General features: G+C 39.9%; 1 protein-coding gene across 3 annotated transcripts in view; it reads right to left on the bottom strand.

Annotated features, from left to right (window-relative positions):
* The window catches only part of lrp5 (low density lipoprotein receptor-related protein 5), a 77983-nt gene extending 53823 nt beyond the window's left edge, over positions 1–24160 (bottom strand). For 2 of the 3 annotated variants that reach the window (XM_029523288.1, XM_029523286.1), the window contains exons 1-5: positions 23897–24160; positions 12848–13048; positions 12526–12742; positions 6036–6104; positions 5785–5913 (exon numbers count right to left, since the gene is read on the bottom strand). In XM_029523288.1, the coding sequence (XP_029379148.1) occupies positions 5785–5913; positions 6036–6104; positions 12526–12742; positions 12848–13048; positions 23897–23981 (701 nt within the window). In that variant the 5' untranslated portion in view covers positions 23982–24160. The remainder of the gene's footprint in view (positions 1–5784; positions 5914–6035; positions 6105–12525; positions 12743–12847; positions 13049–23896) is intronic. The other variant, XM_029523289.1, reaches the window with a different exon arrangement.
* Positions 24161–25685: the final 1525 nt, after the last annotated feature.

Genomic DNA, 25685 nt, shown 5'->3' with positions numbered 1-25685 from the left:
CATATCAGAAAAATCAGGAGAAAGTTCTTGAAACAGAATTAAACAAAAAAAATGAAAGCTTTGGAGATGGCTCACGCCACCTCCCAAGAGGAATATCTCTTAAAGGACAGTCATGAAAATTGGTGGAGACTCCTGCAAGCGTTTGCTTTGCAGAGAAGAAATCACACACTTTGCATTCTTGCTCCACCTGAACAGTAAGATGTATCCAAAGGAAAGTTAGTTTTCTCAACCATGTGTTCTGTGTTTGTGCATCTGCCTGCTTCAGTGTAGTGTCACAAAATCATCTACCTCTTGCACTCTTGATATCTGTCAAAACACAAGCAGCAACAGAAAAAGAACTTCAAACTGATGTAAAACCCTGTGTTAGAGGTTTACAAAACACACAGTGCAAACAAATTAATTTTTGTGTTTGTGCTGCAACCAATAAGAGCAAAGAGTTGCTGTTATGCAGCCACAGATGTCATCACAGACTATGAATGTCTGGACTACATTCCACTCGAATGTGATCAGTTTCATCCCAACAGCAGATTCAAGTTTTCTTCAGACTTTTTATTAAAAGAACACATTTAAGGGCCCATTCTTCACTGAATGTTTGCTCTGTCCTCATGGCCAAGCAATTAGTGTGTATATGTGTGTGTGTGAGAGAGAGAGACAGTGAGAGATCAGGAGAGCGTAGTTCTTTTCTGAAACACACTTTAGAATCACTTACAGGAATTTGTAGTTACATGAATGCATATTGACACAAGATCAAAATAGGTTCATATTTAGAAAATCAACACACTAGAAAATGTCTTTCATCAATCACCATTTTAGTCTTGCGTGTGTGTGTATGCTGTAAGAACAGGACTTCCTGCCAGGAGTGGTTAAGAAGAAAAACCAAACAGCAAATTTAACCAACTCCAGATTTCAAAGTTTGATTCAACTTTAATGTGTGTGTGTGTGCGCGCGCGCGTCAGGTACAATCAGTCTCTCATGTGATTTTACGTCCATCAGTGTCATGTCTGCATGTGTGCAGAGAATTTCCACTAAATGTTGACAAGTACTCAGTCCAACCATCTACCATCCTGACAAAGTGCTACAGGTAAGTTCATCCTGATTGTGACAGCTAATTGACGGTAGCTTGCAGTAGGTGTACTGACAAGGGGCAGTCTTACTCCTTCACTCAAGATTCATTTATTTCTGTGTTTATCAGTTGATTCTCATCCTCCATTTTAGATAGTGACACTTAGAATCACGTCTCTACACTCCTATACAAGTGTCTCATTCAGCGGCCTAGATGTCAGCTATTTGAATAGCCAAAGAAGCTGGGATTGATCCTGTATTTTTCAGATCTCAGAGTGAGCAGAAGTTGGTCAGAGGTGATTATAGTGACAAAATAAAGACATAGGGACATGGAAAATAATATATTTAGAACCTTTAATGCTTTGGTGAGCAAAACTCCTGATCAGATAAACTTTAAATCAGTTCTGGAATAAGACAAACACAATCATTCATCTTCACATTCATCTTCTCCCCTAACCAATGAGTAAAAAATTTTGTGTTGAGCTTTTCTTTTGTCGTGTTTAAAGTGTTTGGTGTTTGGGTTTTGTTTTATTTTATTGCATGTTCTCCCCATGTCTGTGTGGGTTTCCTTCAGATACTCCGATTTCCTCCCACTGTCCAAAGACATGCATGTCTAGGTTAATTGGTGACTCTAAATTGGCCATAGGTGTGAATGCGAGCAAGAGTGATTGTTTGTCTCTCTTTGTCTTTGTGTGATGGACTGATGACCTCTCCAAGGTGTACCCCGCCCCTTGCACAATGTTAGCTGGGATTGGCTCTAGCAGCCCTGCGACCCAGAAATGGAAAAAGTGGTAGAAGATGGATGGATGGATGATCTGGACTGAAGCTGATCAAAAAAGTAAAAAAAAAAAAAAAATGTAAAATAAATAAATCTGTAATATCCGCTTAACAGTTTTTATAAGGACACTTTGTCCATTAATGACTGGTAATAAATCTGTATAGTGTAATTTTGACCAACTGAAAATATTGAAAATAATTTATTCATTTATGTTTTACCGCACACCCATTTCTGGATTGGGGGGGGGGGGGGGGGGGGGGGGTGTGGTTAAATATGGCAACTTGTTGTCAGAAAATAATAGTTATGTCAGAGTTTTGAGAGCTGGGGGCAGTACGAGATCCTGGATATATGTAATGAGCTGAGATTGTGCTGAATCTTAATATATGGAGACATTGTGACAAACTGAAAACGACTAAAATTAACAATAGAGTAAGAAATGCCCTATCGTGGGTCTGAGAAAACATCTTTGAATCAACTCTGGCCACTGAGATTTGGACAAAGCTTTCATGCTATGTTGCAGTTGAACCAAGTGGGAAAAATCACCACAGAGACCTGAAGAGACAGGCTCCATGTCCTAAATATTAAATAATGTGCTGTGTGCAGATTTTTTCTTTTACGATGATCCACAGGGCAGATGCGATCTACTTCCTCATCTTTGTTTTCCAGGTTCATCTTTAGTGGAATTTCCACTATGCAGAGATGGCCTGCAAGCTATTGTGATATTATTTGGGTAATGATGGCAGTCTACTGCGACCCGTTTACTTCTCATCAGGTTACTGCTGTAGAAATGAAGCTTTGTGTGTTCTTCCTTAGCAGAAATGGAGAAGAAAACATAGAGGGAAGCTGGTTAGATGCAGAGAGAAAGATAAGATGGAAGAAAGAACAGAAGGAGCTGTAAGAGAGATGAACCAGGAATGTGTGTGTGAAGCTGTGTGTGTTTTGACTGGGGCCTCCATACCACAGTTGTGTTTGTGTTGGACAATGCTCCCTTGCTTCCCCTAACCCTCCTATTCTTACTTTCTGTCTCTGCAGACATTTCCGTCCTCCTCTCCTCCTTCTCTCTGTTCAAAAAAAGCGGATGGAAAACTAAGAGACTTCGCCTGTGATTTGGTTTTGTGTTGCAACAGAATGTAACTTCACCCATGAAAACAACTGATATGACACCCTGCTGATATTGAAATACTTGAGAAGTACTAACTAAAGGTGAGACACGCAGGTTATTTTGTGAAATGCGACTGTGTGAACTGCAGGTGAGTGGTGTATACCTAACAGGCATACAAAGGGAGGATTCTCTCTTTCCCATTTCCTGTCTGATAAACCGAAGCTTCACTGATGTAACTTTTAAATAAAACCACCTGCCATATGTGTGAAAAAAATTCACTGTGATGAACTGAAATTTGTGTCAGAAAGGCAAAGTGTCTCAACAAATGAAATGCATTTACCGTAATTTCTGGATTATACAGCGCACCTGAATATAAGCCGCACCCGCTAAATTTAAAGAGAAACAGCAAATTGAACAACAATAGTTGTTAAGAGTACATATATAGGCCGCAGGTGTTGGAAATATGGAAGGAAAGGGCATATGACAGGAAATATGTTACACAAAAAGATTTTGCCTTTTTGCCAGATCGATCGACTTTAACTTGAAAGCTGCATCATATGCATTGCTTCATGTGCTTTCCATGATAAGGGTGTGTGCATGAAGCACATAATAAATGATAAGCACAAAATAAATAAATGATTGATCTGAAGAATTCAGTGCGGGTGCGTTTAACTTAATTCGAACAGTTCCATTGGTCCACTGTTACCTGTTCAGTAATTTCATTGGTCTGATGTGACACTAAATGTACAGGCAGCATGAAGCCCGTTACCCATAAAAATCTATAAATTAGCCGCATCGTTGTTTAAGCCGCAGGGTTCAAAGCGTGTGAAAAAAGTAGTGGCTTATAGTCCAGATATTACAGTCTGACTGAGGCCTTCTGTGTGGACATGCATGTTGCATGTCCCCCCCGGGCTTGTGTGGGTTTTCTATGGGTGCTTCAGTTTCCTCCCACAGTCCAAAAACATGCATGTCTAAGTTGATTGGTGACTCTAAATTGCCTGTTGGTCTAAATGTGAGTGTTTGTGTCTGCCTGCTTCTATGTGTGGGCCCTGCGATGGACTGGTAACCTGTCCAGGGTGTGAGCTGGAATTGGCTGCAGCACCCCCCATGACCAGGAAATGGATAAGCGATAGAAGACGAATGAATGAATGCTTTGACAAACGAAAACAACATTAAAGGAAATAGCCTGGAGGACAACTCAAAAAAATTTAAGGTTCATACACTGGCTGACTTCTAACCTGTCAGTCAAGGCTCAATATGAGAGGAGGAGAAGGAGCCAGTATCACCACTTGCTTAAGATCTACTTGATTCATTTACACTAAAACACTTTTTTCTTAGCCTCTGCATCAGTCAGAGGAATAAAAAAAAAAACATCTGAAACTTAAAACCTTTGACTTTCATCAATTATAAACACACCCGAATTTGCTTGTTTTTAGTTTATTTTTTTATGCATGCAGGACTTACAGTGCTCCAGGAGCTCACCTGGTGGTTCAGATACCAAGAAAGTTTTGTCCTAGCTGCAGGGGTTTTGAATTTGACCAGTGACCCTTTGCTGCAGGTCATCTCCTTGCCTTTCCTGTCTCCCCTCTCACTGTAGCTGTCCAAATGAAATGAAAAAAAAAATCTGTTCCAATAGGGTGTGAGTTCCTGCCTCAATTGGGAGAGGTGGACAAAATCTATGTAAAGAGGATAAAGTTGAATTTGAGCCCAACTGGATTATTAGTGCAGTGTCAGCAATAAGGCAGTGGATAAACGTGACTGTTCTGGTGTCAGATCAGGTGTCAGAGCTCAGACATGAGTGCAAAGTTCAGAGTACTAGACTCACGATTGGCTTTTCTCAGCATGTGGATAAGTCCACTCACCGCTACAATCATATCCTTGACCTTGTTCTAACATATGGCGTTGAAATCGACAAGTTAACAATCTTGCCTCAACACTCTCTTTTGACCATTACCTCATTATATTTGAGTTTACTTTAATTGGCTGCACAGCATCGAGGAATAAATTCAGCTATAGAAGATGTTTATCTTAAGATGCTGTGGCTAAATTTAAGGAGAAAATTTGGCCATAATTTCAAAAATGCCATATCTAAATTCAAATGAGGATTTCTCCCATGCACAGGTTGATGTGTGTTCAAATCTTGATGATGCCGCCCCTCTCAAAAAGAAAGTAATCAAACAGAGGATGCTGGCTCCCTGGTATAATTCCCAAATTCGTGCCTTAAAGCAAATTAGAAAGATGCTGGTGTTCCAGTAACTCAGAAGAGTCTCACGGAGCCTGGAATGATAGCTTAAAGACATTTAAAAGAGCGCTCCGCAGTGCTGGAAGTTCATATTACTCAGCACTAATAGAAGAAAACAAGAACAACCCCAGGTTTCTCTTCTCTTCAGCACTGTAACCAGGCTGACAGAAATTCCAGTGATCCCCTTAACTCTCAGCTGTGCTGATTTCATGGACTTTTTTGAAGATAAAATTCTCACAATCAGAGAAAGAATTCATCAGCTCTTACATAAGACAATAATCTTCTACTGAATACCGCAACTCTTCAATTGACTGCAACGCCTATTGTACATCTGGAATCATTCTCTCCTCTGAATCTCTCAGAGCTAGCTTCTATCAAAATTCCAATTTCCAGTAGTCCACCATACAGGTTCATGAAATGAAACTGGTAGCAATGTATACCTCCATGTTAATGAGACTTAAATTTTGTATGGGACCTTAAATTGACTATAATCACCCACTACAATGGCTCTCGCGCACACACACACACACACACACAAACAAACATGCACGCACTCTCTCACTCTCTCTCACACACACACACACACACACAAGGTAATACCGTGCTGAGCCATCGAGGTTAGCTCTGTGAATGAAGCTGAGTTTAGCATCAGCCCAGTATAGCTTCTGTTCCACCAGGTCTATGGTCAGGCCATTAGGCCAGTAGATGTCTGCATTTACTATCACCTTCCTGTTGGAGATACACAGAGCAAAAAATGGTTGGAATTTTAATTCAATTTAATCCTATAACAACAGCTTTTAAAAATTTTACTGTAAACCTAGATACCAAGTTAAAAACCGTTGACAAAATACCTGTTGCTGCCATCCATGCCAGCTCGCTCTATTCTGGGCTCCTCTCCCCAGTCAGTCCAGTACATGTATCTGGATGGAAAAAATAAATAAATAAATAAATAAATTAGGCTGATCCATATGATCATTGACCTTTAATCAAAGATAATTTAAACAGATATGCAGATTTTCACTGGCGGTGAGTTTCACTGATTAATGTTAAACTTTGTGTTTGCATTTTGCATTTGCCTTGAATAAATACTAAATTGTTAAATTTAACTTTAAGTTTTTGGCAACTGCTAAAACAAAATAAATAATGCAACATGATGTAGCACTACATACATACTGTGTTGAGGGGTTGGACTGTGCAAAATATACTTCAAACCCCTTCCCCAAGTCACTACAACTTCCCACCCTCTTTGAAGAAAAGCACAAAGTATTTTGTTTATGATATTATGCAATTTATATGCACACTCATTTGTTGACAGAAGAGTGCAAGGATCTTTTATGTGTAATTCTGTATGTCTACTCTGCTCTCCTGCTCTTGTTGCATGCATGGCTTACACGTTTCAAGTCAAGTGCCAGCCCACAATAAACCTTCAAAGTCTGAATATCACCAAAAACATAATTGACAAACGCTAAATTAAGTCTCATCTTGGCAGCTTAGAAACTGATGTAACTTGTTAAGAATATAGTCATCTACTACAGGATTTCTCCATCCCTGGTCACAGACCGGTTCCAGGTGGCAAAAACATGTAGGAAACATTTAGGAAAATTCTCCTATACATTGCACTGCATTGTGTGTTCTAAATTACTTTCCTGGAAATGCTAAACTACAGTGAATCAAAATCAAATCTACTTATAATTATATCGCAATAAAATTATAAGAGAGTTATATTAAGGCACTTTACATGTTGAGCAAACTCTTTACATATCACAAGAAAAATTGTATAATTTAGAAGCATGTCTTACAGACATAAAGACCTGGATGACTTGCAATTTTTTACCTCTGAACTCACAAAAAACTGAAGTGATTGTACTTGGCCCCACACACTTTAGGAAATTATTATTTGATCACCTAACCACTCTGGGTGGCCTTACTCTGGCCTCCAGGAATTTTGGAGTCACTTTTGATTAGGACATTCTTCGTTCTTTGTCCTTCATATAAAACAAGTCTCTTGACCAGCCTGCTTTCACTGACACAATATTGCAAAGATCAGAAACGTGCTGTCTCAAGAGGATATATGAAAACTAGTATATGCACTACTTACCTCTACATTAGACTATTGTAATTCATTACTATCAGGTTGTCTCAACAATTCTATGCAAAGTCTTCAGCTGATTCAGAACGCTGCTGCACAAACATTAACTAGAAAAAGAAATTACATTTCTCCTTTGCTGGCTTCTCTTCATTGGCTCCCAGTAAAATTCTGAATAGAATTCAAAATCCTACTCCTAACATACACAGCTCTTAATTACCAACCTCCATCTTATGTATTATCTTATGTATTATGTATGAAAAAAATGTTTCCCTGATGGAGGGAGAAAAGACCAAGGGGAAGGGCGATTTCTTCCCCTTCTGAGTCTTTTATGATGTTAGTGGCTTTGTGGGCGCAGTGTTGGTTGTATATTTCCAGGAAGGATTGAATAGGGGCGCCTAGAATCATGCAGGCTACTTTCAGAATCCTGTTCAGCTGGCATTTTTCATATACTTCACAGCTGCCGAAGCAGGAAGTGATGCCGCACTTTAAGATGGATTCAGCTGTACCTCTGTTGAATATAATGAGATGATAGGTAGGAAGGCCAGTCTTTTTCAAATGCCGCAGGGGGTGAAGTCGCTTGTGGGCCTTCTTGACAGTGGCCATGGTGTTGGTGTTAAAGGTGGAACTCCAGAAATACAGCTGTGCCACCACTGGTAAGCAAGCTGTGATTTTCCTTGCCGGCTTTGTGAAATAAATCACCAACTCTTTTGTTTTGGTCACAAATTTGGTTAGCTACACCTTGATGTTATTTCCTCCTCATTCCTGTAAGCAAACTTATCATTATTGCTGATTAACCCCATCACTTCAGCAAACTTAATGACATGATTGTTTGTAAATCTGGCTGTGCAGTTGATAGTGAGCAGGCTGAACACCAGGGGGTTCAAGACACACCATTGAGGAGACCCTGTACTCACAGAGATGTCATCTGAGGTGAGCTTCTCCACTTTGACAAGAAGTTGCGGATCCAGCTGCAGGTGCAAGAATCCACCCCTAGGAGCTCTAGATTTTCCACCAGATGCTGTGAGATGATCATATTAAATGCTGAGGAAAAGTCAATGAATCGGAGCCTGGCCGAGGTGTTTTTCTCCTCTCAGTGGGACAAAGTTAGGCGGAGTCTTCTGTTGAACGGTTGGGTGTACATGCAAACTGCAGAAGATCCAAGTCTGTTGGGAGGCAGTCCTTGATGTGCTGTTGGATCAGCTTCTCAAAACATTTCATTATTATGGGTGTGAGAACCACAGGGTGGTGTGGGTTTAGTTTTTTGGGCACAGATATGATAACAGCACTCTTCAGGCAGGCGGATACAAGCCTTTGAGAAAGCAAGATGCTAAAGATGTCTGCAAATGATTGATGCTATCTGGAAGTGTGGGGTCACTTGTCTTTGGGGGACAGGTTAAAGTCCTGCCACAGATGCCGAAGTCTTTATTGTTTGTGAAGTGGCTATTGAGCTTTTGTCTATACAGTCTTTTGGCCTCCTTGATTTCCAAAGACACATTTTTTTTTCCCCACCAGGCTATATACTGCCTCATCACCAAACTTAAAAGTAGCATTGTGGTCCCTCAGCAGTGAATGGACCTCTCCAGTCATTTAGGGTTTCTGGTTAGCATGCTTTCTGATGACTTTTACAGCAGTCATGTCATGAATACATTTATACATGTAGCCAGTGACAGACTGCGTATTCCTGAAGATCAATGTAGCCCTCCTTGGTCGCTGCCTCTCTGAAAATGTCCCACTGTGTGTCCTCAAAACAATCTTGCAGTGCACGAATAGCCTCCTGTGGCCACATTCTTATTTCACAGGGTGCTGGTTTGTTTTGTTTCACATGAACAGCAACAATTACGACCGCTGACAGCTCACCCAGCAGGGAGAATGGCCAACAGTTCACTGTGGAACTAGATCACAAATTCCACACAAAAACAGCTAGCTCCGCTCCTCTCCACTTACCAGATGATGCAGCTCTGTCCGCTCTATGGAGAGCTGAACCCTCCAGCTGAGCTGCAGTGTCCGGGACACTTTGGCTTAACCAGGTTTTGGTAAAAACTATGGCACAGCAATCTCTCACGCTATGCTGGTAAACTGTCTAGAGTGTATGGTCCAGCTTCTTGTCAAGGGATCGGACATTTGCTGAGATGATTGTAGGAACTGCCATTTTGTGTGGGTTGGTGGTTAGCCTAGCATGCAGTCCTCCAAGCTTGCCTCACTTCCATGTCTTCCAGCCCTGCTTCAGTGGTCTCCTGGCCGATTCAGCCCTGAGCAGAGTCCTGGGCTGTTGCCCTCCGCCGCATAACAGCCCTAGTTGGCTCGGCACATTCAGCCCCTGTTCGTCCCAGGAAATCTCTTGGAATATTGTGTTTTCCAAAGAAACTGACGGTCGTACACCTATCTCTCCAACACAGGCATAGACTCAGACATACACAAGACACAAACACACTGTATAGTCACTTGGAGAGGCCACTACTGGCACCAGCTACACCATCATATTCCTAGCCAAAGCGAGTCATGACAAGCCCACTTCAAATGGAGACAGCAACATTAACACTGTAACAACTATAACTATAGTTATAACTGTAACAACTCACCCCAAAATCACTCAATATGCCCACACTACGCTCACCGTCACTTTACTTCCACCACTCGTAATAGCCTCTGGCAGTAAAGATCTTTACACAGACATTTGACCACATCTGTGTATTGTAGTTTTTCGATTATTTGTTATCTTTCAATTTATTAGCTCTTCCCCTTTCAAAGCTACAAACATAGCCATGCCACTGCTGGATTTCTATTAATTTTAAGGGTTTTTTTTTCTCCTCGGCTGCCCATTTTCAATGTTTATATCATTTTTAAACATAGATGTTCACACTAAAATACACTTCTAGTCTTGTTTTGTGGACATTAAGACCTAAACTTAACTAAACACCATTGTCGTGTTTAAATGCATTTTATTGTGGATGATTGTTTCGTAGATTTTTTTTTTTTTTTTGACCCATCCGCAGGCTCAACAGCCTAACATATTAGCACCAAAATAGATATGAAAGTTGTTGGAGTTTGGTCTTTCAGGTTTAATTCAAGCAATAACCATTCAGGAATAGCTACTACTTCTGTATAGCAGGTTTATCACCAGGGTTGTCCTGGTCCAACTTTACAATTTCTGACAAATGTTGAATTTGGTGATAGGTTCATTGAATTCCCAGCATGTAGTCTAAAAAAAATAATTAGGGAAATTCAAAGTGTCTTGAGCTGTGTAATTGTAATTTCAGTTCCTTACATTTGATCTCTTTGAGATGCCCCACTTCCCTTTTCCTCACAAGGATGTCAGATCATTTTGGGGTATTTTTAATTGTGATGTCTCTAACGTTTAACACCAACATACGAAACCCTGCAGGATACCTCCAGTGTGGACCACATCCCAGGGAGTCGGCATCGACACCTATAGCAGACGAAAGGGTGTGAACACACCTTTGGGTTGGGGGTCATTCCTCAAGTATACATGTTTGGCTTTCCCAATGCTTGGGGTCGTTCTTCATTTTTAACACTCATGTGATGATCAACCTTTTCTTTGCCAAGAAAATAAAAACTTGTTGGCTGGCAGAAATCTCTATTTCATTCTTCACCAGCATTTCCACAACAGCTGTTATCTCCTTCTTCAACTAGAGAATCAGCTCATGTCACCCACTTCAATGGATAAACAGAACAATGTTAGTTCTGATTTGGTGTATATCATGTGACTATCCCACTTCTCTAGACTCTCTGCTCTAACAGGTGTGAGGCACCTTATGACCCCAGGTCACAACACTAATGATGCATCCCACTGCATCTGGTAGAAGTCTCTTGAATATCCACGTTCCCCGGCTCCACCACCACACATGCTGCACTTATGCCACTCATGTAGTTTCCAGCTTTCATCACTGACTTACTGACAGGCACTCTAACTGTTTTGCCTTGCTCATTTAATACATAAGTTGTTCTTTTATCTTTTGTCATGGCTTTGAAGCAGTTGTGATGAGGTGGGGGCCTCTTCTAATTTTTATTTGTGGGTGTTTTATTGGTTTTGCACTTTTTTTTTTATTTTGCAGGTATTCCCAGTCCCATTCTTGGGTCCCAGCCCCATGGTTACTATCCTGTCCTCCTCCATTAGGTCTTACCAGTATCAATGGCCCACTGCTATGTAATGTTTTTAATCAAGTGATCCTTTTCAAAAGAAAAAAGGAAGCAAGAAAATGCTCCATATATGTGTGGTTGTGTCCACGTTTATACATTCCATGCATGTGAAAAGTCTCCTGACTCCAACTGACTTTTCCCACCTACACCAGCTACCTATATCTTGCCTACCCTGTGGCCACCAAGGTTAAGTTACAATGAGACCAATGGTCCTGCCAGCAAGTCCAAACACAGATACACCCTGTGGGTAATGCAATCTATATAAATGTTAGTTTAGTTCCTGGAGCTGTGTTCAATGTCAATACAGGAAATAGGTCACATTTGACTCAGTGAACCTGTTATAAGAAATGTGTCTCAATACTCAGAGGTCATGACGGGAGAGAGGTGTGCCCTAAACAAACACGGAAACAGATTCCGGCACAACCAGAGTTCATTGAGTGAACAGCATTTAAGGTAATTTAAGGTAGCTGGTAAACTCTGTATTCTGAATCTACCCAACTAATCTAATCTGTTCTCATCTTATTGTCAATGCACCCTGAACCCTGAAGGTTTTTATCTGAGGTCTACATATCCAGGATACAGGTCTTTGATTCTAAATCAGGTGTAAGTCTATATTAATTCAGTGCAAGTTTCAGAGGTTTCAGGTGAGCAATGCCCACCTGGACCCTCCCCTATCCTTAGAGGATTTAGTTTACCTGAAATCTGCCACATATGTATCCTCTCTGTTTCCTGGATAATGTTACCTCTCACAAGGGGGTTTACCTTGAGAGCATATGGACCGTTAAACCCTTAGGTCGTATAGACCATTAGCATCCACCTTTGGACCACATGGATTTTTAACCTTTTAGATTGTATGGACATTTAATATCTACCATTAAATTCTTACTGAACAATATAAAGACCCCTTTAGGCATCTCTCACATACAGTTTTGGTTTTAAAATATTTTTGCATCAGTTATACAATGTCCACCAGAAAAATATCTGATTGTTTTCTAAACACACATTCAAAACTACTGCAACTGGTGCAGCTGATAGTTAAACTTAAAAAAAAAAAAAAGTATCTGCTCTCACAGCGTGTCTGCATATTTGGTTACCGTTGAGCAGGGTTGAGAGCCACAGCTCTTGGCTGGTCAAGGTCCATCCAAAACAGGACCTTCCTGGAGGTTCCATCTAGGTTAGCCACCTCAATCCGATTGGTCTCAGAGTCTGTCCAGTATAGCTTCCTACCTAGCCAGTCGCAAGCCAGCCCATCAGGACTGTCCAGTCCTGATACCACCACTATCTGTCCAGTTCCCAGTGCCTCCTTGAGGGCTGCAATGACAGTACATGCACGGTGTGAAATGACAAGAAGAGGGTGATGGTATTCATACAGCTTCCAAAGCAACTTCACTCAGCAGGGGTGTAAACATATCTTACAGTTGGAGGACTGATTCCAGTGCGTCTGTTTGATGGCCTCTTCACTGACATCTGTCCAAAATATAAGGCCCTCCGCATAGAGAAAGTCCACTGCTGCTGCATCCTCTAGGTCACTGACAACGATGGCTGACTCACCCCGCAAGCCCTCTGCATCTACCAATCGTACATCACGCCGGTTGGCGAAAAGGAGGAGAGGCGAGCCTGAGAAAGAGGGGAAAGAAAGAAAGAAAGAAAACATGGGCAATGCAGCATTCTCACTGATCACTTCGTCAGTGTGATAAGTGTCAACAGTATGACGACTTAAGACTCCAGTCAGTTCAACGCCTGTGCATCCAGCAAGGTCTGATTTTGTATTTTTACCATTATTATTACCACAGCGTGACATCAATCTGTATTTGACATGTGAACACTGAAATAAAAAAAAAGACTTTCAACCACCACGCAAACAATGAATTACACTCAAATTCAGCATGAGGACATCCAGCTGAGACATGGACCTGGCACATGAACCATAGCATTAATGTGATAGTGACTGAGAGGTCAGCTGGCACTTTGGTCAGTATTTGGTGACATGAATCAAATTATATCAATAGAGTTCAAAGTTTGAAACAGTCAGTTGATTCCAACCTCAGTCTAAGAGCAGTTTCATGAGGATTAATTCGGCCCAATCAGTATCTCTATGCCCCTGCAGAGCCAGGCTCTTAGTACCACAAAAATTCTAGCAAAAGGAAAACCTGTTTCCACCAGACAGGAATGGAACCGGATATCCAACCACAAGTGGACTAAATTTAAAACTTAAAATATTATTGTCATCCCTGCAATAATCTACACAGAAGGGCTAAACGACTTTGCAGAATGTCTAAAAAGTGCATACTATTAAACAGTACCTTTTTTTCTTTCCAATACATAGAGGCAAAGCCAAAGATTTGTTGCTCTTGTGTTTCTGTAATAAGCAGTTAAATAAACATGTTATTTATTTCAACTCTTGCATCTTATTGTGACCTTTGACCTGTGATCTTTTAATTCTAAGACACCCAGCCTTTGGGAAAGGCTAAATGTAACGAATATGTTGTTGGCCATATTAAAATAATTCATGGCGTTTAGTTGAGAAAAAAAAAAAAAAAATCACATTTAGATTTTTTTTTTTTTTTTTTTTTTTTTAATCGTGCAGCCCTACTACACAGGCTACTGAAAGAAGACACTTTCATAAATAGAGTAGCATTCTGTGTGCGCAACGTGTTTCTGGTTGTACATGAATACATGAAAAAGATCAGCCTTTTTTTTTTTTTACTTGTACAGACTATGTGTGTGTGTGTTGGAAGCAGAAGCTGTGACAGCGGCAGCCTCTGGGGAAACTCTGTGGTTTGGGGCTGGCAGGGTGGCTGACCTGTTCTGCTGTGGTTTAGCACAGTGCTGCCTGCTGTAATGCCACAGCAGTCGTACTGCCCCCATCTGTGCCCACAGTGGTCTCACACATTACTTGCATTGGCTAATCGTTAATTTACCAACAAAAATAATTTTGTGACTGACGCCAGTGTGACTTTGACCTTTGAACATTTCTGTTTACAGTCTGAACAAATAGGCATTAATGACTGTAACTGAGTTTCTAAGGCAGCTGAACAGCTCTGCTTCATGACGCAATGAGGCTCAGAGTAACAGCTTTTTCCTGCCTGTCACGCATTAATCACCTTTTTCAAGGGATTACAATAATTTAAAACCCAATTGATACATGATGACTGTCACTGTTAGAAGGATGGAAATGTCTAAGTTTTGACTGACACAAACTGCTAAGTACGGAACCAAACCCAAGTTAATTCTTTTTGAACAATATTAAGATTTTTCATAAGTCTTTAGAAATGATGAATTTAGAAGCAAAAATATGAAGTGATTAAAGTCTCCACAACACCAGAATCAGCACAATCTTATGAAATTTTATATTTCACTCACAAAAACAAATAAATTATTTGCATGCTTGTTTAACTTCAGAAAAGCATATGGGTTTTTTTGTGCAGTGTGCTTTAAACTCTCTGTCTCTGTCCTGCTCTCCTGCCCCTGTCACAGGTATGCCTTACACATGTTTCAAGTCAAGTGACAACAACCCACAATAAACCTTCAAAGTCACCAAAAACAGCATGGAGGAATGTCAAACCCAAAATGACCAGATATCTGTAGCCCCACCTGTCACCAATGGTGACCAACTGTTTAGACGAGAAACAGCTCAAATAATTACACACCACAAACTACAAATGAAATCACTGCACCTGGTGTGTGTGTGTGTGCGCACGCATGCTTGTGTGCAATACATTACAAAAAAAAAAAAAACAACCTTCCCAGAGGAAACTGAGGAGGGAGACCTGGGCGGAGTAAGAGAAAGTGTGTGTACCGCAAAAGTTTCCGAAGTGCAGATCATGTACCACTGGACCCCTTTCTCTTTCTCTCTCTCTCACAAACACACACACACACTAAACGTCTCAGTTCATGTTTTATTTTCTGCGGAGAAGAAACCAACAGGCTTTAAATCTTATCGGAACAATGTGTGTGTGTGTGTGTGTGTGTGTGTCTGTGTGTGTGAGAGACAGTGAATGAGTGTGTGGTGCAAGGAAGATTTGCAAGGAGATTTTCCTCACACCTCCCTAGTTGGGACAAGAAAAATGTGTGAAGAGTGTGGGTTGCATAGCTGTGTAGCCTGTGTGTGTGTATGTCTTTCTATGCTTACGAAGACTTTTTGTCCAGTAGTCATGACTGCATGCAGCTTTTTGAGGACTGAGACTTGGCCTCAGGTTCACGCGAGACTTGAGACATGAGGCTTTGCCTTTCACTGCTGTGTCTTTCTGTTGCATTTGTTTTGGGATTTTTTTTTTATATTGCATCCTTTTGCATTTCTACATTTACATTACTTTTTTTTTTTTTTTAAATCACAGTGTGTTTGCAGTTGTGTCCGTTCCTGTATTTTCAGGCGTTTTTGAGCCTTTAATGTTTCTCAACCATAGCTGGTGATTTCGTATCAAAATGTGCAGGGCTGTTGCAGTCCAGAACTGAAGGAAAAGTCCATTTTGTGTGTCTCTTGTCCACCTCTCCTCCCTTCATCTTTTGTCTCCTTCTTTTCTTTTCTTTTCACTGAAAGTCTTTTTCAGTGTTCCATTCAGACTTGTCTGAAATCTAAACAACAGACCTCCTCCAGTTTCACACCAGAGCAACACAAACAGGAAAAGATATCAATCTCTTCCTTGCATTCCTCCCCAGCTCCATCTCCAAATCATTTCTCCTTTCCTTTAACCCCTCGATCTTCCCCTCTCTGTTCTGCACCATTCATTCATTGGCTCAAACCGACTGAGAAATTAGATTGTATTTCTACAGAAAACCTCCTGTTAGTAGCTGAACACACAAATGAAAGCTATGTTAAGTTCTTCAGCTTGTCAAACAAGAGAGCAGAGAGACTAGGGGTACATCCACAGGGCTGGAAATAGGTTAATAACAATAAAACATTCCCACTAATGATATCTTATACTCTCACCACATGTTCTACAAGATGGTGCTCTTTGTCCATCACTGTTCATGACACCTCACAAAGTTAAACACAGTTATGGTGATCAACATTCCACCACCTTGTCTTGGTTCTCTTGTACTTTTATACCCTTGATTATTAGATGTGTCCCTGAATAAAATCTTTTACAAATGAGTAAACACCATCTGCTGAAAGTGATGTTTTGGGCCATATCCTTGGTAGATGTGAAAGGTCCATAAAGTCTAAATGTTTAAAACTCCAGACATGATAAAGAGGGGCTGGATAGTAATGAATAAAGACAATAAAATAAAAGCAATAAATATCGTATTGTGAAATTATTCAAATCAGTGATATGGTTTTCAAACACATGATATTTCGATATAGATTAATTGCGACGGCAGGGTACACCCTGGACAGGTTGCCAGGCCATCACAGGGCCAACACAAACCAACCACTCACACCTGCGGACAATTGAGAGTCACCAGTTAACCTAAACATGCATGTCTTTGGACGGTGGGAGGAAACCCATGCAGACACAAGAAGAACATGCAAACTCTGCACAGAAAGGTCCCAGGCCAGGAACTAAACCCATGACCTTCTTATTGTGGGGCAACAGTGTTAACCACTACGCCACCGTGCTGCCCTGTTTTTTCATATCAAATATTATATTGTCGATAGGTACAGAATTCTATTGTAGGCATTCTTTGCAGTTTGTCTGCAACTTTTATAATGTTAATATTGATATTAAAACTATATTGCATCAACCAAAATTAATAAATATATAATGTCATACATTGTGGCCAAATTGTCCAACACAATGCTTAAGGTTTAAACATCCCTACAGTGTACATAAGAATTAGCAATTCACAGGCATTTGGTGTCTGAGAAATCAATTTTTGATGGAAATTGCAAAGTTTTTAGTTGGTTTTATTACCACAGTATAAAACGATGTATATTCATGACCGAAACAACATAAACACACAAAAGCAAAAACATATCTATGCCTTTTCTACATCTAGAATCTCTAGAATCATGAAGACAAAAGTTTGGTTGATTTTGATTTGTTCACATCATTCACTGAAAAACTTCAGACATTGCATTTGGGAAATAGCAAAAGGCTGCGATGTAGAAAATACGTCACGCATTGAGTCCGCCCTTGAGTAAAAGTACGAGTTTCCTCCTTGTAAGCCTGTCATACTAAATGATGGAGTAGGCTCCTCCATGCTCCCCAATCAGTGACCTCATTTAACCTCAGTCAACTGTATCCCAGCTGGGAGGTCATAAAAGTGTCACCCAACATGAACAAAGATTGTTCTGGAGATCCAGAAAGCTCAGCATTCAAGCTGTAATTCCTACAGTTTACTTATTATTCAGCCCTGGAGAGTAGACAAGTATCACAATGGCTCGGCCAAACTCCTGTAGGAGATAGAAGTCCACCAGTGTCCACCAGTGTTTTATGTCACAGCCCACAGTCTATCATGCATACCTTTTTGTGCACTTCGAATTGAATTGTCCATGTAGTTTCTGACAGGAGTCCACCAGTAATGGATTCGTGAGATGTCATTCGGTCTGCTCTTACAACCGTATGGAGATGCTCATTAGGACTCGTTAGGACTGCTGATATGAAATCAGTCAATCAGTCTATCAGAAAAATCAGTCTAAACCACAGCTTATCAGCTCAGAGAAGAACAAAGACACAGAACTGCACACACTGCTGGTCTGATTTTTAACTAAGACTCTTCATCAGTCTCTGAGCAATCATTGAAAGTGTTATCAGTCAGTATTACAACGGAATGGCTCAAAATCAAACGAAACCATATTTGAACAAAATACAAAGTTATTTCTGCTCATGACCTATCAGATTTTTTTTTTTTTTTTTTTTGGGGGGGGGACTGGGCAATATTGCTCAAAAATAAAATCTCAGACTTTTCACACCAAACTCTACTCACAATCTCAATACATTTATTTTAAAAATGAAAAAGAAATTACCCCACACAAGCTTTTATTTTGCATCGATTTTCCTTTTGTAATTTGAATAACAATTCTCCTTGGGCTTGACGTTCCAAAGTTCTTATTTTGCATTTGCTCATAAATCTTCATTAAGTTGCCATGGTGGAGTTGCCATACATAGCTGTTCAAAATGAAGAAACCAACTGCGCATAACTGCATGTGTGACTCACATTCGGTAATGACAAGCCACACCCAGCACCACCTATTCCTTTATCCTTTTTCCACTCCATTTCTTGCCTAGGCGTCAAAAATTTAAGAAAAAATATTGAAGGAATTTTTGTCCAATCTATATTAGGGGTGGGAATAGTTGACTATCTCACAATTCAATTTGATTAAATTTTTTAGGATTATGATTCGATTCAAAACAATTTTATTCATAATGATTTCTGCTTCAATCTATAGGTGTGCAAAGGATCCTCATGATCTACTCCAGTCTGCTTTGCAAGATAGAATGACAAATGCAGACATTAAAGTCTTTTTCACATTTATTAAGTTTTAAACATTAATCAATGCTGAGAAGGAATTATTGCAACTGTTGCATAAAAGCAATACCACATATTGCTTAACAAAACAAAAAAAATAAATAAATAAAAGTGTCTCTGTATAAAAAAAAATTGTGCAGTTAGCCTCTTGATGCAGAGGCCCTTTTTGGCAATTTCCGCCTGTTTTTGTATCACTGCAAATGAAGCTTTATAACTACAGAAATACTAATCCCAGAACTACGGCTGATGGCTTAAATGAAAGAAGACATCTGTACCTTTACATGTATTGACATCTATTCAAATATTTAATTGAGTCATTCCATAAAAAAATAGGGCAATTGAAAAAATTGAAAAAAAAAAAAAAAAAAAAAAACCAGTTTGAAATTTTGTGTGAAAACAGTGATATCTCAAAATCTTCATTATGAAATAGGTTGAATTTTACATATATGGTTAAGACACTCCCTGTCCACGTGTACCAAATCCATATCTTGCTAAACATTTACCTGTACTGAATTAAAAAGTAGTTTTTAAGAAGTGAAATGTAGGCTATTTTCACTTTGGACATTAAACTAACATTAATTTCTACTTCTTCAAGCTAAATTTGGTGCAACTCCTGCCTGCTAGCAAGCACTGATGAGTGCACTCAGTTAGGATCAAACCATTTCATGCAGATACATGGGGGTAGTCAATATGGGTGTTTACTTTTTGGTCAATGTAAATATTTAACACTCAAACACCAAAGATTCCTACTGTCCATCTGGCCATTTTGCTTATTTTAAGTTTTAAGTTTATTTCATTTATATAGCACCTTAAAAGCAAACAGTATTTTCACCAAATTGCAGATAAACATATTGTATATTCATGCAGTATGAGCATAAAGACATGCAACGTGCAAGCCAAAATAATTTTCGTAAAATAAAAATAAAAGTTATTAAAACCCAGATCAGAATCAGATGGAAAATAAAAGATCAAACTCAATAAAAAGCCAGAGAGTACAAATGGGTCTGAAGGTACTTCTGAAAAACCTCTACGAGTCAGCCTTTTCTAACAACTTCTGGCAGCATATTCCAGAGCCGAGGGGCTGCTACAGAAAAGGCCTGTCCCCTGTCCTTTTCTTCCATGAACGTGGCACAGCTAACATGCCATATTCTGAGGATCTGAGGGGTCTGGTGGTGTTGTAAGGGGGTGAGAAATTCTGAGATACACAATATACAATAAACAATAAGGACTTTGAAATATAACCTGAAGTGAACTGGGAGCCAGTGTAGTGATACAAGGATAGAAGTGTAGTTGTTTGGACTAGTTGGAGATGGGAGGTGGTAGTCTGAGAAATGCCCGAGTAAAGGGAGTTGCAGTAGTCCAGTCTGGAATAACTTTTTGTGCCAGAAAGTGTCTTGTGAGTAAGTGATTTTGCCAATTTTTCCAGAGCACATACAACCTTCAACATCTGGCAGTTTACAGTATGTGAAAAGAATGTAGTAATGATTAACAACCAAGTAGTGGATTCGCCTACTTCTGGCAGCAATGCAAGTGGAATTACCATAGTGACCCGATGATGGCTGTCAAGCGCAACTTCTCAGCTTTTAGAAACTGCTGGAATTTCTCAGATAGAGTAAATATTTGCAAACTTACGGTAATTCAAAGTGCCACTATGCAACTGTGTTGCCAGCGGCATGTTCGGTTTAATAGGGTTAGAGAGTTCGTTAATTATATTTGAATAAACACTGTGTCAATGGTGATGGCTTAGTAATTTAATATTAACCCTCTGGAGTCTGAGGGTATTTTGGTCATTTTTGAGTACTCTTGATTTTACATTTTACATTAGATTATTCACCTTTTAAAAACTGTTTACCTTAACTTGCACACAAATAATTGTGCCATTCCCGCCAAAAAATGTTACTGCCCACAAGGCAGAGGAGCGGGCAGTGCAGCTCACTCTCACGCCACATGTATGTATAGTATCATTGTTTAGACACACAAAATAAAAAGACAACTATATTGCACACATGCTATCAACTCCAAACACGCTAAATATCACAAATCTGTCCAATTTCAAAACTAAACAGCCACTTTCGCTAGCTCTTTTTTCTATACCCTGACTCCCTCAATCCTCCCCTCTCCCTTAGCAATCAAATATGCTATAGAATTCCGTGATTGGTTGATACAGTGCATTTTTCCATCAATAGGAAAGCTGGTGTCATGTTTCTTTTCTTGCTAGCACTTTCTGCTTTCCTCATATCCTGTTTTTATTTCTTTCTGCATTAAACACATCCCAATTGTGACAGCAAATATTCAGGAAAAGGCATGGTAAATTCTTTAAGTCTGGTTTTACCTGGGCTATCGACACAATTTAAACTGGTATATAGTTTGAAGTCTGCAGTTCCACAAACTGGAACGGAGTCTCTGTGATGCTCAGTCTTGCTGCTACATTGTCATGTGATTTGGACGTGGCATCGCATCCAATTGTGCTAACTTTTCCTCTCCATATGTCACTGCAAACGTGCTAAGGAACGGATGCAAAACAGCTGACGCGTTGCCAGGTCCGGCCCTACCCTGCTTCTGATTGGCTAATAAAAATTGAAAAGTTAGTTAGGTTGAGAGCGAGAGAAACATTACTTTAATTCCATTGGTAGTTGAATTGAACTCAAGGATGTATCTCACAAAAAAGTCCAAATACCTGTATCACAGGTTCCCAAGTGTATGTGAACTTTTTTTCCCCCTCACAGCCATATGATACACCCTGGAAATTTGGTCATAATTCCACAGAGAATAATTTATCAATTATCATCTACATTATTTCCTTTTTTTCTATTATTATTTTTGGGCTGGAAATGGTCAGGCTTATCTGGCAACGCTGGGCATGGTGCTGGAGTACTTTAAGCCCTGAAATAAACATAAGCAAAGCTAAATAGTTGTGCTACTGGCATTTAAAGTCCTCTGTGAACATGGGGGTCCAACAGGAGTGATGGCAGTGGCACTTAAAGAGAAAACAAATTTTCCTGTAAACTAATTAATCCTAAACCACAAATTGAATTAATCAATAAAAATTACGATGACAATGAAGTGTTGAAGTCATCCAATTCCTCTTTAGTTTACAAGTATACTTCAAATAATCTAACCAGGCCTGTTGTAAAGAACATATAAATGGTCAGATGAACAGACATTGCTTTTTGCCATTTATTTTTAGCAGCTCCTTTGAGTTGATTTTGTTCTTATCTTATATTTCTGATTAAGCATGCCACTCTGGTGTAGAAACAGTGGGGTGATACAGTAGTCCATCAACACACACACACACAACTCTGATGTTTGTCTGGCAATTTACTGCCACTACTGTGGTCTTTTTGGTCCAAATGTGTAAAGTGTGCTGTACATGCTGTCACATCAGAGCCAAAAGCAGGGTTGAGACAACATCTACCTTTACGCGGTATAGACACTTAAGTGCTCAATATTTTCTTTTTAAAATATGAATCTGTCATCCTGGTATACAAATGTTACTACATGTCTGTCAGGAAACTATGTACTGATTCTGCATGTGAGTGCAGTGATGAGTGCACTCACGTGGGTTTGTGTGGATCAAAGCCTCTCTGTTTTTTAAGGTTATGATTTACACCTGAGAGAATACCCTCCCCCTTAAAGGTCAAGTCAACAACGTCTTATTTTGCTTTTTACTTTGGTTGCATCAGTCCCTCTTCAGCAGTCCAGCCTGCTATAAATCTTCATTGTTTTACACCATAATTTCTACAAGTTAATCATTCAATGATTCCAGTTGTGGCGTTCTGGAGTATGATCTTGATTCTGACCTTTGAAGTAAGTTGTCAAGTTTAACTGCTTCACTGAGGACGTATCAGGAAACAAACTCAGAGAATGGTGCAGATAAAATGTATGTTAAGGGGTCACTGACCTTTCAGTCAGTTTCAGACAGCATTAACTTCACTCAGCATGCAGTGGCTAACTCACTATAATCACAATGTTCCTCAGAAAAGTGGTAGTGCACACCAACTTTTGCTATTGCTACTATAGTTATTGTCAGTTAATTAGGTAGCTGTTAAAGGGCCAAGTAAAGGTTGTGTCTTGGTGAAAATGTGATTGTAATTTCTCACTCATCCAGATCACAGCAGTCTGAAGTGCTTGAATTGACGGCACCTGGATTCCTTTTTCATTCATTTCTGAAGAAACCTTTAATATGGATTTAAATATTTTCCATTACCTAAAACAAGCCCACTTGCTTTTGACTGGAGTAATTGCCTCTCTAGGAAAAATTTTAGTGAACCAGAGCTTCAGCAGAAAACCTGCAGAGTCCAGAGGTCCAAAGGAAATGGCCGTTGCCTCACATTGACTCCCACTGCTTTAGATTCAAATGAAGGCAGACTAATGGGAGCTGGTATTCAAGCACAACCGAGTGATTCGGCTGAGAAGAAGCCAAGCTCCGCCTTTGATTAGGAACTTCAGCCGATTAAAGAAAACCGCAAACCAGGCAGTGGAGAAAATGAGTCTCCTGAAAACAATGATCCCCGGCGGGACCTCGGTGACGGACAACCCCGCCCTCCCCGTAAACATTCCGGCTTCTTTTTCTAGGAGAAGCGGTCTGCTTGATACCCGACACCGAACAGAAATGGCTGGAGCTGCCGAGGCCCGAAAAAAAGCCAATGCTGACTTCAAACTTCTTTTCTGCCCCAGCACCACTAAAAACTCCGCCGGCTACACATTGCAGCGGCCGGTCGTCCAAGCGGGGTCCTCCCCATGAGGTCCCTCACACCGGAGCTAAGTTTCCATACTTTGTCTGCAACTACTTGACTATTGTACACTCTAGACACGAAAAAGTTCAACTTTCAGACACGGAATCAGAGCTATTGTTGCAGACATTCCGACCGAGGGGACCAGCAGAGGGAGCGAACCCCTCTACACACACACACACACACACACACACACACACACACACACACACACACACTACCGGAGCGGTAACTACGGGATTATAGTCGGTTTTCCTCAGCGTGGCTCCGCGGTCGTTGATTCTCTATGATCCTTGTTGTGAACAAAAAGTCAACGTACCGTGAACCGCCGACAGCAGGCAATACCTCAGCAGCAGCACCGCCAGCAGACCGCCCATTTCAAGTCCTCTGCGCTTTAAACCCATAATTCCCGCTCCATGTCGGCTCCTAAATCCTGACTGAAGTCTTTCAGAGGTCCACTGCGTCTTCTCGGTGTCTCTGTGTCCCACCGTCCGCACAGATGTTGGCAGCACTCTGTATCCTTCTCCAACGAATACTTTTCAATGTTGGAGCGCTCACGCTACTTTATACTTCTGACTGTCGAGCTCGCGCACTAAAAGAAATGGCAGGAGGACGTGGTGTGACGTCACCCAACACGAGGCAGCAAGATTTTTTATCGTTTCGCCGAAACCAATACCAAGGGGGACATATAAACATTTCCAGACCTGTATGTCTCCTTAAGTTTAGATACTCAAAACAAACAAACAAGTGATGGATTTTTTACATACATTCAATTATTTTTTGGCTCACTTCATAACCTTTAATTCTGTAAAAGCATAATTTTCAGCATCAGAATCAGAAATACTTGATTAACTTCTGGAGGGACATTCTGCTGTTTGGTAACTAATGTTCTAATAGTTAAGGAATTTCAAAATCTGATAGCAGTGGGATTATATCTTTTTTTTTCTTCTCTTTTTTCCTGCATCATTGAATGATTAACCATCCACTGCTGTGGTTACTCTGAACCACTAGGATGTTATGAAATTGACGGTCCAAGTATTGTCAAATGGTTTCTGCCTTTCTCTGTGTGCATGAAATCCCCCAGTGATTCTTATATTTTCATATCATACGTACGCCACTTTCAATTTAACCAGATTTTAAAGCAACCTCAGACAGTATTTGAAACTATAAGAAGACTCTTGATTGTATGTATAAGAAAAGAATAAAACTGTCAAGCTGTAGGCTGAACTTTTTAAATAGGAAAAAATCTGACAATTTATTATATGTTTATTAATGAAATTATATAATAATTGGTCAATTTCAAGTTCAAATTCAAATAAATGAAAGAAATGAAAAATGAAAATGTAATAATAATCAATTTTATTTAATAATTAATCTATATACATGTAAGAATTAATACATAACAAATGACAAATACTATCATACAAAATGTGTGAGTGCAATAGTGCTTTAACGTTCACAGGGTAACTAAGTACAGAATGAATCAACTACAGTGAACTGGAGCATTACTTGCTCACTGGTCACTGTCAACACCAACAAAGAATTACATTTTAAACTCACATAATGCATTTTTTACAGTAAACCATGCATTTATTTAGGATAAAAAAAATTAAATAAAAAATTACATTTACATAAATACCATATTTTTCGCACTATAAGGCGCACTTAAAATCCTCAGCAGTGCGCTTTATGTAGGAATTTTTGTTGTGCTTACTGACTACTGATTATAGGCACATCAAAAGGCAACAGGACCTGGGTCAATGGCCCCATGATTGGCTATTCTCCCCTCAGTGAGACTGCTCGGGTGACAGTAGTGCCCTAAAGAAAGTTTTACACAGTTCAATAACCACACACTTCAATGTGATGTGTGAAGTAAACAGGACAACATATCTTATTAAAACCTAAGGAGAAAAAGTACTTACACGAGAGAAAGCATTTTTCTTCTGCCCATGTTGCAGGTAATTATGTCCTGACAACACAGCTGGCCAGTCAAAATGTTCCACCTGGCTACACAAATGATCAGTTCATATCATACAAGGTCTCCATCCATCTTCAACCACTTATCCAAAGTCAGGTATCAGGGATAATAGCTTTAGCAAGGAGCCCCA

Source organism: Echeneis naucrates, chromosome 16, assembly GCF_900963305.1.
Source record: "Echeneis naucrates chromosome 16, fEcheNa1.1, whole genome shotgun sequence".
In the NCBI taxonomy this organism is placed as follows: Eukaryota; Metazoa; Chordata; class Actinopteri; order Carangiformes; family Echeneidae; genus Echeneis; species Echeneis naucrates.
The sequence above is the reverse complement of the archived record's forward strand: the minus strand, read 5'-3'. Positions and strand labels throughout refer to the sequence as shown.